This window comes from Montipora foliosa, chromosome 7, assembly GCF_036669935.1.
Source record: "Montipora foliosa isolate CH-2021 chromosome 7, ASM3666993v2, whole genome shotgun sequence".
Taxonomy (NCBI): Eukaryota; Metazoa; Cnidaria; class Anthozoa; order Scleractinia; family Acroporidae; genus Montipora; species Montipora foliosa.
Window position 1 is genome coordinate 36023689 of NC_090875.1, and position 16183 is coordinate 36039871.

Consider the following 16183-nt stretch of genomic DNA (forward strand, 5'->3'; position numbering starts at 1 on the left):
TTATTTTCTCTCGTATAAACGGCCCTATTGCCACCTTTCTCATCTTTGTCAAGTATGGCGTGAAAAATTTGACAGGTTGCGGGTTTTTCTTGCACTAGCGAGTTCGACGATCACCAGAGCAGTAGCAGCAATGTTTTGCTGAGAGAGAGATGGATGAAGATCTTGCTGCGTTGTTCATCTCAGATAATAAATTAACTAAATAATTAATTAATTCGGGCAACCAACTTGGTGGCTGGGCACCCCAGCTGAAATGCTTGGAAGCCCGAAGGGCTCCCTGAAATTTTCCTTAGAGCACAGCCTTGTTCTGAGTATGTGAGCCTAGTCGATTGCGAGATTTGATGTCACTGGTATTGTAAGTATCTGTTTTTATTGTTTTTGTGTTGTTCAATAGTTTCGTAAAAAGAAAAATTTTGAACCAAACTAGGGTTCAGGTCATTTATATTATACAGCATGTGCAAGTTAAATATAATAATTATGACTTCCTCCAAGACCAATCTTGAGACCAAATATTTGATGGGAACCGTCTCTGAGCAAACATGCCTCCTCCATGTTAATCAGATTAGAGCATTATGTGAAGTGCTAAGTTTCTACCCCATATGAACCATGTGAGCGTTAGCCCTACGAATGAAAATGGTCCCACACAAGGACCAAGAAAAACTGTGACCAGGGTGGGAATTGAACCCACGACCTTCGGGTTAGATCACCACTTCTCTACCCACTGAGCTACAAGGTCAGACGGGAGCAGGCTGTGGGAACTGAAGATGTTACATTAAAGTCACGGCAATTAATTACATGTACAAGTACAAGGAAGGATTATGTTTTTGCAAACGTTGGCTGTGTAGCTCTTATATTTGAACAGACTTATTACTGATTAGAGTGTAATGTGAAGTGCTAAGTTTCTACCCCACATGAACCATGTCAGCGTTAGCCCTATGAATACAAATGTACATGTTAATTGCTGTGACTTTAACATCTTCAGTTCCCATGGCCTGCTCCCGTCTGACCTTGTAGCTCAGTCGGTAGAGAAGCGGAGAGCTAACCCGAAGGTCGTGGGTTTAATTCCCACCCTGGTCAGAGTTTTTCTGTCCTTGTGTGGGCCCATTTCCATTCGTAGGGCCAACGCTCACATGGTTCATATGGGGTAGAAACTTAGCACTTCACATTACACTCTAATCTGTTAAGTCTGTTCAAATATAAGTGCTACACAGCCAACGTTTGCAAAAACGTAATCCTTCCTCCACATTAAGTCGACTCTGATAAGAGACTCTAAAATAAGAGATTCTAAGGACATTCTAAAATTTTTGGATAAATGTAAGTTAGAAAATTTCTTGTTAATAATATTATACCTTGGCATCTTGTTGCTTGCCACTAGCAGACATACCCTCAACTCCATCACTAACGAAAAAACAAAAAAAAAAGTTTTGTTTTCTCTTTCACAGACATCAACAACAACCACCACCACCAACCATTATTTATCCACTCGAAAGAAATTGAGAAGTACTTATCACAAGATTTAAAGGAATTCACTCTGTTAGACAAAAAAGGAACATGTATTTACTAGAATAATAAAACTACAGTACTTACATTATCATTCCCAATTGCCTTATAAAATCACTAAACTAAGGGGTCACCCCCCCCCCTCCCTCTTCCCAGCACCCCTTTCTTGTGATGGTGTCCCCCCCCTCTCCTTCAACCAACAAATGCACAAAGACACTCACATGTTAAGCGGGGATTTTACACTCATACAATGTACCAGATCAACAATATCCTGCCCAATGTACATGTACACTGTAGCAAAATTACAGTTTCACCAATACCATGTGTAAACTCAAGGGAAAATAAATGTACAGCTGTAACCCAGGTATATTTCTTTCGTTATCCACAGAGAAAGACTTTCATATGTTATTAACTGATACATTAAAGGACAAAGATCAAAGTTAAGTGAGTGATTAACCTAATGACTCCTGGGGGTTCCCCATTGATGAGTAAAAATTAATTGTCTGGCATTAGACAGAGTAAAATACTAAAATTTAATGTAAGTTATGGCCGGTTTAGGGGTGAATGAGTTTAAAAACTTACTTTTATCAAAAATTATAACTTAGAAAAGTGGTATGTACTAATTACAATAATATCATGCACTTAATTAAAAATTAAGGCAACTGACAAAGCACACTGAATTAAAAAAACCTACTTCATTTAAGACTAAATTAACAATAATTGCTACAAGATTTTATATCACAGAAAAAACTATTTAATAAATGTGCTGTAGTGTCTTCAAAAGTTCCCTTTTCATGTGTTTAGTCTGTAAGTACTACTAGTAGCACATAAAACTTTATTCCAGGTATGGCTTAATGATGTTATAAGGTTTTTTTTTTGTTGGGTTAGGGGCTGTCAAAACTGTGGCAGTGAAAGGGTGTAAATTACTGGAAGGGGCGCATGGTAAAAAAGTATGTAGGATTCTGATAATTTCGATTTTTAGAACAAAATTGGTTTTTCTTCAAATTTCAATTTATCAATTCATTTAGGTGCTTTGAGCCGTGGGTAATAAATTCAGCAAAGAAAAAAAAAATGAAAAAGGGTAACGGGACTCAATTGTTTCCTGTGAGTGCCATCATATTTTTGTTTTATGCAAAATACAAACAGAGTTCTCATGTAAACCTTCAAAAGATACAACATAAAACGAAAAACAACCCATTCGCCCATCTTAACAAAAAAAATTTTGGGCAAACGAAAATGTTAGGCACATCGAGAGAAGCTTTAACTTCCTGTGTTTTTGACAACAAAAGGGAAAATAAAATAACATAATAAGTTTAGAATGGCCTGGTATACGTGGTAACGTCCTCAAATGCAACGAAAGTTAAAAGGAAACAAACGACAGCTGTGCAAGTAGTCATCCAACGACCTCCTACCTTGCATTACTTACAAGATCTGACTATTAATCAAAATCAGGTACATTTCGTGTGAGTCATTCATCATTAAATCAAAACCTCCTGTCTTTTCATAAAATACCTGCTGGTTTTCTCATTCGTAGCTTTTACACTGTCTTGCTTTGAAGAGCTGTCGAGCTCAGGAGCTTTTCCGTCATTTAGGTTTATTTCGCCCGCGTCCTTCATTTCGTCGCTGGCAAATTTTTGGCCGGGCCCTGAAATTTTCTTCTTTTTCCCACATTCTGTCGTCCTTTTTTCCTCACTCATGGAATAAGATTAACACTTTCTGTCCTTTCCACATGGAGGGAAAAGTGGCTTGCTTGCTCTCAAGAAACAAAGAAAAAGTTTATTCCGCCATCTTAAATTTTCACAAACGCCTCCGCATTTACTTTCCGTGAGCAAAACTCGGCTTGCGTGACCTGGTAACGTGTGTAGGCTCCAGGTCTCCCCTTTCAAGCTTTTCCAAAATGGCGGCTAATCAGCATGGTTGGCAAAGTTATAATTTTCCATTTTCTGAGCAAGAGATGGTCTCGCAGTCGTTTATTGATTACAGTAGCTCTTCATTATCAAATATAGATTTGGATGAGTACGATGAAACTCTGGTTATACATCCCAAGAGGTCAAAAAACCCGCATTTGCAAGGACTTGTAGCAAAACATCCAAGTTTGCCTTTCCTAGAACCGAATTCGTCCTCCTGTTCGCTGCCAATAGAAACAATGTATGAGTGTTATTTAAGGGGATTTTCACTTGGAGATGACAAAGTCTCTGATCTTTGTTCCACCCACTTAAGAAACTTTTCGACCTGCCATCCTGATATTATGTTTGCTACCATTGCCGAACTCCTTCAAACAGAGATGAATTGCTGTCCGTGGAGTACATGTAAGAATATATGCCACAGTATCGATCTTGACTCACCATGGATTCGAAATGAGAACTACTGTCTAATGTGTTCAGGATTAACGAAAGCCTCTCTTCGTCGGGATGAAAATCAGTCCCAAACAACATTGAAGCATTTGAAAGAAAGCTTGTCCGATATTCCTCCATCATTATTAGAGAACTTACTTCAAGAGAGTATGTCTTTAGAAATGGCGCAAGTTAACTTTGATTCTCTGATGGGCAACAGTTTGGCTTGTCATGTTGCAGAATCGAAACAACTTACATTTCTTTTGTACCCTAGTGGTGCAGGCCTTGACATCTTGAACTTTGCAACCATGCTACAGTCTGCAGAGGCAACAGACAGCGACAACACATTATTTCCTTCTAATCCACCAGTATCAACACAGCAATTTTCAGTTCAGGGTGCAATACGACAAATCGATCTTTCCAACTATAGTTATGAGGAAATTGTTGTTGGAATCAGATCGCCATACAATTGCTCATTTTTACAAAGCTGCCAAAATAACTTAACAGATGGAAACGTGGTTAGTTGAGTGTAAGATTATTATGAACCTACACGTAAGCGAAAGTGATCATTGCAGTTGATGGCACAACTTTGGCAGTTGCAGAGAAGCTTGAAAAAAATCCATTCTTAACCCTTTGATGACTAAACTGGTCTGAACCGGCCATACTTAGTATTTTCTCTGTCTAACGCCAGAGTATTTTACTCTGTCTAATGCCAGATGATTTTATTGTCAATGGGGAACCCCCAGGAGTCAATGGGTTAAACACTGCCTGGGTGAAAATCTCATTAAGATCTTGTAGGATCTTAAAAGACCTTGTAAGAATCTTGTAGGATTCAATGGTTTAAGATTAAGATCTTGTTAAGATCGTATTTAAGATCTACACTGTACAGTCATATTAAGATCTTAATATGTTTCTTCATCAGATTTAAAAAGCAAAAATTCAGTTTTCAGTATCTCAAGATCTTATTAAGAACTTTCAAGAATCTTAGCAAGATCTTGAAAATACAATCTTTGCAAGATCTTAAAAAAATCTTACAAGAAATAAAAATTAAGATCTTACAATAATAATAATAATAATAATAATAATAAGAATATTATTATTATTATTATTATTAACAGTTATAAATTGGGCGAAGATTTGTCAATGGCGAGCAGATCAATTATTTTCTGAAGCAAATAATTGATGTACAAGTAAATGCTTATGATCATTTTAGTTTGTCCCGCCGACAGGTTACCGACACGTTACCGACAGGTTGCCAACAGGTCACCAACTGTCGGCCGACTGTTGGCCGACAGTCGGCCAACACTTTGGCCTCAAACATAACACAAACTGTCGGCCGACAGTTGGGCAACAGTCGGCCGACTGTTGGCCGACAGTCGGCCGACTGTTGTCCAACAGTCGGCCAACAGTCGGCCGACAGTTGGGCAACAGTCGGCCGACTGTCGGCCGACAGTTGACCGACAGTCGGCCGACAGGTTTTTTGGGGAGCTCTTCTTCACAATTACCGACAAATCACAATATTTTGTGATAACCGAGTTCAATAATAATTATAGTTTTATCATTTGATGGCTGATTTTGTTTTTCACAATTCCAAACAATTAAATCACTTTCTGAAAGCTCAAGAAAGCGAACTGCCATTTTCACACAAGGACATGGTTTCAGTTACACATTCATGAGCAGAATATTATTTGCAGCAAAAACACTTATTTGTGGGCAGTTATTTGCATGTCACATGGTGGGCTATCGGCCAACATAAAGGAAGGAAAAAGTACATCATCTTAACTAGTTAAGATCTTACCAAAATCTTAGAAAAACTACAAGAGCTTATAAAAAAGGTCTTACAAAGATCCTACAATAATATTATTGTCTTATTTATGATCTTACACTTGAACCCATGAACGTGTGATTGCGTTGCACTTGCTCCACTGTCTGAGCTATTATGCCATCTGGGATGACCTGTTTTTTTCCCCAGGCTTCTCTGCAATTGCTCAAGTTACTGTACTTCACAAACTATGATCACTTTTGCTGACATTCCTGTGTTCAAAATTTATGATATTTCATAGGTTATTATGATGGTGACTCAAAATGTTGAAAATTGTAATGAACAGCTCCCTTCAACCAACAGTTTACTGTGATTCTGTCCACTGTTGGCCAACTGATGGCTATATGTTTACTCATCGAGTTGCCTTATTTTACCATCTGTTGCAAAGCCTCTGGTAACCTGTTGGAAGACTGTCTGTACTCTGTGGACCGCTGTTGGTGGACTGGTGGTTGACAGTTGGCCGACAGTGGACCGACAGTGGACCGACAGTGGACCGACACTGGACCGACATTGGACTGACAGTCCGTGGAGGGCAGCTGTTGTTCACAACTACCCAACATTTTGTTGATAAGCAAAATAACGTTGCAGCTCTTGTTCCCCAAAGGTTGAAATGAGTGTCCTTCTGATTTTGCTGAATTAGGCTATTCAATGCACTTGAACAAAGTTGTACCAAAATTTAGACGTCTCTATTCCATTTAAAAAGTTGGTACTTGTTGAATGTTGTTAAAGCAATGAGTTATGACATTGTTTTCCAGTCTATAGAAACTGGTGACATTCAGCTCAATGTTGTTTTGTTGATCAACAAAATTATTGTTGCACAATGTTGAACCAGCCGTAACTAACTTTGACCTGAAGAGCTTAGTATTGTCGGAAAGTTTCATTGCATACAATGGTGTTTAAGAAGTAGGAGGTGAAAAAATTGCAAGATGTAATAATCTGCCTAGTAACCAATGGTGCTGGAGAGTAGCTGGCCAATACAACATGATGATTTTGTTGGTAGCCATCAACTGTTTATGACCCTTAAGTGTTGGCTCACGTTTGATTGTGCTGTGAACATTCGCCCTAATTGCATAATCAACTTGAAATGCAAAAATTGTGAATTTTACTCGTATGGAAAGGAAGAAAATGGTGGTCAACCACATGATTTAAGAATGCAGGGCTCTTTTCAAGATTTCATGTTGTTGTGTATATGAAATACATAAAGTGGGTAACCAAGCAGCAAACTGGTTCTTTTGGTTTCATTTTACTATGGGAGTGGCTTTGGCCATGCTCATTATCATCACAGGCCCCTAGCTTTTAGTGACAACCTTAGCTAAAGAATGGATATTCAGTTTCTTGCACTCATGGTTGGACAAACAGTGACATGGAATGAACCCGCCATGTTGCAAGTTTTAAAGATAAGTAAAGCTGTGGAAACAGGGATGTCACAGTTGTGAGAACACTCACCTCCCACAAATGTCGCCCAGGGTCGATTCCCAGACTTGGCATCACGTGGGGTGAATTTTTGGTTTTACCCTCTCCTCAAAAAACCAACCTGTAATTTGATATGTGTTGATTTGATTTAAATGCCAGAGGATGTTCCCTATTAGTGCCTCAGCCCAAAATACACTCGACACTTTTGGTTAAGTAATGCCTTTTTTAATTATTATAACTATGCTATGGATTCCTAGATGTCGTTAAAACCTCTTGAGACCGTAGCTCTCAGTAAACAAGCAATATGTCTTGCTGTCAGCCCATATGTACCTGGTGAGGGTGTAGTTGTAACAGAAAGTGGAGGAGTATACCAGTGGAGGTGCAGTCATGGATTGACTGCAATGTTTTCACCAGCAGAACAGTTTGACGGCAACAGTGATTCATGGTACCAATGTGTTTATGCTGCTAATCCTCAGTGCATTGCATTGGCAAATCCAAAATCAGTGGACTTGACAGAATTGCGAGTAAGTCTTCTGTTTTTCTACTTTTGTAATGTAATTTTGCTACATCTAGGTTCAAATCTCATATTAGGGTTGGGCATAATGCACCTTCTGTTGTGAGGTTAAACGATATTAGGGTTGGCGTAGTGAAAAAAAGAAAAAAGTTTGCTTACAACACAACACTTTAAGCTTTTTAATTTGGCTGTGTCAAGATGTCTGGCAGCTGGACTTGATTTTGAAAATACTCTGTCTCTGGCAGTCAGATTCCATGTTGATCTTTGCAAAATATTTGTTTATTCAGTGCTACACTGTACATGTACCTTATTTAGACTGCTAAGAAGTTGATGATTGCACCTGTCAATCTGTTGATTCCTTTTCTCTGACCACTTGCCACTTGGCAAATCTCGCCATCATCACTCACTCCAATTACCTGACTTGACCAATGACTCAATATTGGCTTCAAACATATTTGAATTGAATGCTAACCATTTTAAAATGAGTGCTGAGACTTAAAGGAAAGGAAAGGAAAGGAACTTTATTTAAGTGTCTAGTCGTTCTAGTGCTGGAGCGCTAATTGGGGACACTGTAAACTTAAAGTATCAATGAAAGTAAATCAAGTCAAATGTTGGTTTTTGAGGAGAGGGGAAACCGGAATACCCGGAGAAAACCTCTCGCTGCAGAGTAGAGAACCAACAAACTCAAGCCACATATGACGCCGATTCCGGGAATCGAACCCGGGCCACATTGGTGGGAGGCGAGTGCTCTCACCACTGTGCCATCCCTGCACCCCACCACCTTAAACACTGTTTATCAGTGTTATTTCGTATGGGTACTTTTAGAACATGTCATTCATTAATTTGGGTGATGTAGAAGCTCTCATAACGTATAATGTGATTGGCTCGCTACCTTAGCCAAAAACAAAAGACAAAAGACTAAACAATTGAAACAATGAATAAGACTTAAAAAAATAGAGGCTGCTTACAATACCAAACAAAAGCAAATTATGAGAGCTGCTACTCTATTGATTAATTTTAGTGATTTGAAAACCTTGACTGGCTGCTAGTCATTTAGACAATAGTAATATTTATTTATTATTCCTTTTGATTTCAGTCCAAAAACACAGTACTGTTCACCTTGATTGCAATGATCATTAAGTAAAACTGGCCAGCAGGCCTTAACCCATTGACCCTTGGAAGTGCATCTGTTCAGCATTCTTATTAGATTTTGCTCATCAACTGGAGGCTCCTAGGGTTTTTTGAGGTGTCAGTGGGTTAAAAGAGGTGGATACAGGAGAAAATGATTTTCTAGACATTTTCTCGCCAGTTTAAAAATGTATTGAGTGAATTTATTGAAGAACAGTGTAAGTGACTGAGGTGAAAATAGTAATTGGTTAACCCAGCTAGATCGATGAAAAGAAGAAATGATAATTTATTTTCTCAATGGTGACACAGGCATTACTATGAAAAAACCAGATTGCTCTTAACAAAACCTGTGACCTACCAATTATGAGTGTACACTATTTATGAGTCAATGAGTCAATGAGAACAACTAGTGCAGTTAACCAAACCATAAAATGAAAGCTAAAATTTCAGAGAGTGCTTAGGCCTAATCACTGAAACGAGGGCTTAAGCTTAATCAATAAATTATTGCTATATCCATTGACTGTGAGTCTCTTTGACTCATGACTCATTGATTTATTGACTCATAAAACATGGGACCTCACCAATTACAACTTCGGATGCTCTACCACTGTTGAGCTGCAGCAGACATTTGTCAGTGACACTGGCATACTTGGAAAAAATCAAAGTGGGTTTTTTGGGGAGTGAAACATACATCTTTCCAATATTATTAGTTTGGGATGCTCTACTGCTGAGCTGTAGGAGACTCATGGGAGCCAAGACATTAATATTAAACTAGGTTCATATGACAATGAATGTACTATGAATTAATGAATGCATTAATGTGCCATTTCAACAATTTCAGTCTCAGTTAGTATAGCGAGACAGTTCTTGAGAAGGGAAATGTTAAAAAAATGAGCAGCAGTGTTTTATTGGGTTTAAATAAACAAGGTTTAGCTGATTGTTTTTAGACCCCATAAAACATGTGCTGCAACTTTTTGAAAGGCTTCAAGAACATTCCACAAAAGGCGTGTTAATGGTTCAAAATGTTAGGGGAAGATAGAGGATATATGTGTTAGCATACAAGGAAAACAAGCTGGGTCTCATTACTGTAATTTCTTTATATATTAAAGAATTCTAATGACGAGGGTTTTATTGGGTTTAAAGCTCATACACCTGACATTTTATTCATGCTTTGATAGGCTGTTAGGCTTGTGAATTTTTTAATGAATTTTGAAGGTAAGAATAAAAACATAACAGTTTGTGATAAAATTATGCAGTTGCACAGTACTATTATATTAACAATACAATAATGATAATAATAATATTCATAAATAAATGTTATTATTGTTGCAATTATCATTGTGATCAGATACATCTTGAACAACCCACTAATCTTTGTTTTGTATTACAGGCAGGAAAATTGTTCCAAAGATTTTTCTTTTCCATTCCATCTGCTCAAGTTGACTCCTTTGAGTGCATAACATCCATTCAACGGCACCCTAAAAATTGTCACCACTATATTTTGGCAACAGATCAGTCTCTTTTGATTCTTGATGATAGATACCTTCAACATCCAGTGCTGAAGTGGAGACATCATAACCAAGACCCGATTCAATTCATTGAGGTAGCGTGTGATGCAATCCCTGATTGTCATGACACGGTTGTGTTGACGTCTGGGTCAAAACATCACCAAACACACTGCTTTCAGTACTCGGATACCAAACTCCAAACAGACGTGGTGACTGCTACCTCAGTTTTTAAAAATGCATATTTGCCTCCTCAGTCAACATCTCTCCCATGGAAGGTAATTTTAACAAAATTTAATTGCATATCAGGGTTTTTATCGAGAGATCTAAGCTGAAGGGAAGTGTGTTTTGCTGAGGGGGTGACTGAAGTAGGCAGTGAGCAGATTCTCCAGTATTTCATGGCTGTGCAAATCAATGTGTTTACGTTCGGAATTTGCATTTATGGCCGTAGTTTGATCCTCTAGGGATTTTACGCCACATCTCGGTATTTAAGCCTTGTCGCCTCTTGCGTTAGTCACTCGACACAGGCAGTTTTACCGCTCGCACCTTGCCGAGCTTAGGGTTAGGTTAGGGTTACATTTAGTCTCATAGTTTACGGTGATGTAATTCGTTTTTTTTTTTCTCCGCCACTACTTTATTTCTTGTATGTTAGCTTTTTCTCGTCCCCAATAAACACAACTGGTCGTGTCCTTCCTATTTCAACGTGTTGTTGCCTTTCTGCTGATTAGAACTTAAACATTTTCTCTGCGGCGGAACGCAGTGACATAGCAGAGAATGTCTGTAGCATGGGGCCAGAAGTCTTGTGCAGTTTTTCAAGGATTTGTGACTCACAACCTGATTGAGGACTCAGTAATCATTCTGACCGAAAAGTGTTTAGAGTCTGCCCACAGCTTATAAAATACAGTAATAACTCACACATACATGTAGGTGGGAGTGTACATGTAGTAAAGGATGTTGACTGCCTGATTTACTGACTGACTAACTGTCTGATGGATGAATGGAGGGAGTGAATGGCCGAGGTATTTATTATTAAACTAGGTGAACTTGTGTTTGCAGCACTCGTTCAGATAATGTCCAGAAATGCAAATAATTAGGTAATGGGCCATTTCTGAGTTGCTGTTTGTCTCGGTTTCGAAGTGAGTCTTGGTGCTCAACTATTGTACGGGAAATGAGTTTGATTTGCATAAGAGTATGCAACTCATTTGAAATCATTTGAATGGTTGTGCACCAGGACTCGCTTTGAAACTGAGACGTGCAGCAACTCGGAAATGGGGTATTAGATGCACACCAATTTCAATATTTATTGACACCAAGGATCCACTTGCTCTTCTCCCCAAATTTATCATCACTAGCAACCTCATTCCCGGGGTGTCTCTGTCAACAACAAAGGAGGCAGAGAAGAAAGACCCTGGGAACGAGGTTGCATCACTCATGCCCAGGAATACAGACAATTAACAGTTAAGTAACCTTGACACCAATCTTGTTGTTTGAAATCGGTCAGTGTAAAACGCAGACTGCAGACCAGGGGTAAAATGCAGACTGAGGTTATAATGTAATTGTTGAAAAAGCCCAAACCCCTTAGAAATGCTAACCTTAGGCTTAATTAGGCCTAAAACAATATTTAAGCGTAACAACTGAGGCCTGAAGTGTAACATCTAATCCTACAGAAGCAGGTAGAAAGCATGGCTGTACATCTTACTACAGTCTCTACCTGCATTTCTGGACATAATTGGATTCAAAAAGGGTGTTCCATGTTTTGATAACAAGTCATGAAAGGGAACCCGGTAGAAATTGCTTACATATGTGATATCTATGATGTACTTTTTCTACAGCCCATTCAGAAGCTCAACCTTAAAGCGTTAAACTCTGGTTCAGAACTGGGGTTTTTTGAGTTTACAATTTCCTTATTTGGATGTAACGTAGCTTGCGCATTTTCCCACGCGTGCAACTTCTATCTTATTTTTGTCCATATTTGGGCATAAAATTGGTGTCCTAAAATCCTCAGCTTTGTTGCAAGAAAAATAATTGCAAGTTACACGCTTCAAGGTCATGTGCTTATGGCCCATTGTAATGTGAATATGGTTATTCCAGGTGTACTCTTTAACAGTGTGTGTCAAGCGCAACCATGAAACAGTGGGTTGTGTCAGCTGATGTCATCTGAGTACCCCACCCCAGTGCCCTCATTTTTTACCAGGTGCTATTACTGTAAAATCAGTGGTTTGTGTTACTTTTAACAGGTGTCATCATACAGTGAATGGTACTACTCAGGACTCAGTGAAGACTTGACATTTTCAAATGCCGTCGCCGCAAGACTGTCACAGCCTTTGATAGGTGTGTGTACAATGCCGCATACCTCACACCCTCACAAAGGCTTCACTGTATTTCAGATGTCAGCTGCTGGTGACTTGTTCTATCAGCCCTTTTTTTCACAGAACAGTGGACACTCTGAAGAAGAGCATTGGAATACAGAGCGGATGGGGAAAGGGATTAGTTTTGAAATGCAAATGTCGTGTCAAAAGTGGATTGATTTAGTTGATCTACGCATGGATGATCTCAAAGAAACAAGGATGAGTAAAATTGATTTTGAGGAAAAAGATAAGAGAAGTCTTTGTTTGGATTTTCTTTCATTGCCAGCACCTCACCCCAATTGTGCATTGTGTAATGACAGACAAATAATAATTGGAGATTTTCTTGATGGCTTGGGTGATTCAAACATTTGTGAGCGGTGTGGTTTGGACATAAGTTACGGCCATAGCATACTTAGAGACCAGACAAGTAACAAAGTCGTCACAAAAAGTAGTTTAGGCATTCAACATGAAGTTAAAGAACTTGAAATTAATCCAGATATCACCAAATCAACTGATCCTCTAAGTAAAAGCCTGTTGTTGAATTGGAACAGTGAGGAGGCGATACCAGTAGACCTTGATGGCCACAGAGAAGTACCACAACATGTTAATGATGGACAAGAGGCAGAATCCAACACTAAAACAACATTGATCAACAGTGTTGCACCATCGCAGGGGTTATGTAAAGGACTAACACAAGAAAACAGCACCAAATGGCGAGCAGAGAACACTAATAAACCAGTACAGGTTGTACCACTGGTCACTGATAGGCCAGTACTGTTAAACAACAGCAAACCAATATTAGTGGAAAGCAACAAAACAATGCCAGGGAACATTGATGAGCCAATGCCAGAGCCACCATCTAAGGAAGAAGGATTTGAAAATCAGAGCAACGAAGAGAGAAGTAACATGAATGGAAGATTGCCCAGGCAGTATAATAATAGCAATTTGCCAGTAGCAAGAAAGACAGAGATTATGGATTCACCAAGTAAGAAAGTTTCACAGAATCAAGATGTCAAGAATTCACCTAGGAAGAGGAAACAAAGTAGTCATGTCATGGGATTCTAATTTGTGATAAAATGATCTGGATACCAAACCTCCTCTCTCTTGAGAGTGAGCTCTTTAGTTGTGAATTGGTTGACAACACATAGATACCCTTTAGATTAAAACCAAGAGGGAATGTGTGGATTGCTTGTTTAAAAGTTTCACATTAACCCCTAATGGTATCCTGATCTACATGTTTTGTGGGGTACATAAGCTCAGTGTCATTTTCAACCTTAGTACATTAACTTCTGAACGGCCCTCGTTGTCAAGTGAAATCATCTGGCGTTAGCCATCAGAGTAAAATTCCCAGGAGTCAATGGGTTAAGTGGTGCCAACCAATGAACAAAAACAAAATGGAATGGTTGGTTCTACTCTCGGGACATACAATACTTAAGCTGCTTGCATTAGCTGGTGAATCAAAACGTGTGACTGGAAATAAAAGTACAACCTAAAATCACAAGTACTGGAATAAATTTTGTCAGAAGTGTTGAGCATCTTGAAATAGACCATTTCACAGTTGTGGCTAAGTTACCAGGCCTAACAATGGAAGGGAGGCTGCCGGTGACCCTGTTTTGATACAAACCTTCATGCTTTTGTAATGTTAATATGGACTAATTAGCGTTACAACAACACAATTTACATGATAAAAGCAGTGAGGTCTGTATCAATGCAAGGTCACCGGCAGCCTCGCAGCCATTCATAGGCTTGGTCGCTCAGCAAACAACTGTAAAATGGCCTATTTAGCTTGATAACCTACCCTGATTTCTTGTATACCAAAAAGATTTGTTTCTTCTCATACTGTAAGGTTTGCCATCTTTCAACAGCATTTTCATAAATGATTCATTTCCTACTAAATATGAGTCACTGAGTTATTTTGTACGATATTTTCCAAAATTTGAGTTTTTGGTGGTGTTTTTTAAGAGCTGTATCATTGCTATGGCAACAGTTAGGGACATGTCAACACCCTTGGAAAAAATGCATGATAATAGGCTACTTTGGAAAATACTTTTGAGTGGTACTGTGGCATTATAATACTCCTTGTTTGTCCTCCCAATTTTTGCATGAGCATTGTTTCTAGTTTCTCTTGGGACTTACAATGGTCCCAAGAGAAAACAAAAACAATGCTTATGCAAAATTTGGGGGCAAAAACAAAGAGTATTAAGGTATTTTCTGAAGTGTTGTATATTATTAGACAAATATCCAACTAAATGGATTGGCAGTGCTGCTATCCTTTTCCACTGGAAACCCACTGCCTAACCCTATCTGGGTTTGCTTACCTTAAGCCTGGTTTCCATATAATCCTCTAGATCGCCCCAGTTGTTTCAAATAACGTTCAGAGGCGATCAGGATGATGATATGGAAACACTACCCAGACGATTGCTGACAACCTCGATCGTCCTGATAGAACTCGCGATGGAGGTCGTCTCACTCGCCCGGTTCACCAGTAATCGTCTGGGTAGTGTTTTCATATAATTGTCCCAACCACCCCTGAATGTTATTTGAAACGACTGGGGTGATCAGGGAAATCCGTACGATTATATGCATGGAAAAGATGGAAAACAGGCATGCCCAAACTTGATTTTAGTAACAAGCAAAATTCCCTGTCAAAATTCCCAGCTTAGTATTAAAACAAAGATGAAAACACAAAGTGTCCTTCTTGTTGTTTTCAATTAATCATTTCGAGACCGTATCAAAGACTTGTAGAGTGTTGGAGGGTAACCATTTTACAGAGACTAATGATACAGATTGAGAGATTAGGAAATGAGAAATGGAATTTTGAAGAGATTTTAAGGGTGCAGATGCGAAATTTAATGTTGAACAAAAGCACCCACAAAATTCTCCTTTCATGATCTTTTGTCTGTGTAGCAGTGACAGATTTTTCCCAATACCTCCAAAAATACGTTTTAAAAAATTATCAGCTTCCCGATTTTGCGCCTACAGAGCTGTCACCTTCGGTTGACGAACTGTTCGAGACGTGCAACGATTCTTCATTCGTTGCAATTTCTACGGTGGCTTTTGTCCTTTGCGTTTCATCGTCTTTCAATTCTTCATCGTCCTCTAGTATTTCATTGTCATCTTTTCCGTAAATTTCAGGGTACTTAACAAAACACTCTTGCATGTCACGAAATTGTGGAATGCAGTCCGAGCCTTTGGGTTCAGCTTCACTGTAGTGAAAACAAGAAAACGCTGATTTAAACTGCTCCCCACAAGGTCCATAAGCCATCCCTTGCAAACACGGACAATCCCAGTTGATTTCGCCGTTGGCTTTGATCAAACCTTCCATTTCGTCTTCCTCATCTTCGGGAAGTGTGACTGTACTCGGAACAGCATGGTCTTCTTCAGTGACAAAAATGAGTTTGTCTTTTCCTACGATTGAAATGCTGTGTTACTTAACATAAAAGTAAGACATTGATAAAACCTTACAATACCTTCTTTCCTGCAATATGACATGATTGTGGCCTCAAAAGCCAAGTTGTTTAAACTACTTATGGTTACATAAGCAACATTGATCAAAGTTTCACCATGTGCAAACTCGAGAAGACTGGGCAAGAAATCTGTCCCAGATCTTTTGTTGGTCAAAA

The 16183-nt window shown here is 38.9% G+C and overlaps 3 protein-coding genes across 5 annotated transcripts in view; 1 reads left to right on the top strand and 2 right to left on the bottom strand.

Annotated features, from left to right (window-relative positions):
• The window catches only part of LOC138009444 (regulator of nonsense transcripts 2-like), a 49345-nt gene extending 46022 nt beyond the window's left edge, over positions 1 to 3323 (bottom strand). For all 3 annotated transcript variants that reach the window (XM_068856461.1, XM_068856460.1, XM_068856462.1), the window contains exons 1-2: positions 3010 to 3323; positions 1347 to 1395 (exon numbers count right to left, since the gene is read on the bottom strand). In XM_068856461.1, the coding sequence (XP_068712562.1) occupies positions 1347 to 1395; positions 3010 to 3194 (234 nt within the window). In that variant the 5' untranslated portion in view covers positions 3195 to 3323. The remainder of the gene's footprint in view (positions 1 to 1346; positions 1396 to 3009) is intronic.
• A 63-nt stretch (positions 3324 to 3386) lies between these two features.
• On the top strand, positions 3387 to 13862 carry LOC138009446 (uncharacterized). Its single transcript, XM_068856463.1, has 4 exons — positions 3387 to 4348; positions 7323 to 7589; positions 10098 to 10490; positions 12450 to 13862. Exons 1-4 carry the CDS (start codon positions 3395 to 3397, stop codon positions 13623 to 13625), a joined length of 2790 nt encoding a protein of 929 aa, XP_068712564.1. The 5' UTR covers positions 3387 to 3394; the 3' UTR covers positions 13626 to 13862.
• Positions 13863 to 15250: 1388 nt separating this feature from the next.
• Positions 15251 to 16138, bottom strand: LOC138009447 (mitochondrial intermembrane space import and assembly protein 40-B-like). The gene is made up of 2 exons (XM_068856464.1): positions 16031 to 16138; positions 15251 to 15968 (listed from the first exon to the last, which is right to left on the bottom strand). The coding sequence occupies exons 1-2, from the start codon at positions 16050 to 16052 to the stop codon at positions 15517 to 15519; spliced, it is 474 nt and encodes a 157-aa protein (XP_068712565.1). The 5' UTR covers positions 16053 to 16138; the 3' UTR covers positions 15251 to 15516.
• Positions 16139 to 16183: the final 45 nt, after the last annotated feature.

Coding starts and splice junctions, on each gene's coding strand:
- LOC138009446 (XM_068856463.1), top strand. CDS start 3,395: ATGGCGGCTAATCAGCATGGTTGGCAAAGTTATAATTTTCCATTTTCT. Junction 4,349..7,322: donor ACTTAACAGATGGAAACGTG/GTTAGTTGAGTG, acceptor ATGGATTCCTAG/ATGTCGTTAAAACCTCTTGA. Junction 10,491..12,449: donor CAACATCTCTCCCATGGAAG/GTAATTTTAACA, acceptor TACTTTTAACAG/GTGTCATCATACAGTGAATG.
- LOC138009447 (XM_068856464.1), bottom strand. CDS start 16,052: ATGTCATATTGCAGGAAAGAAG. Junction 15,969..16,030: donor GTCATATTGCAGGAAAGAAG/GTATTGTAAGGT, acceptor TTTCAATCGTAG/GAAAAGACAAACTCATTTTT.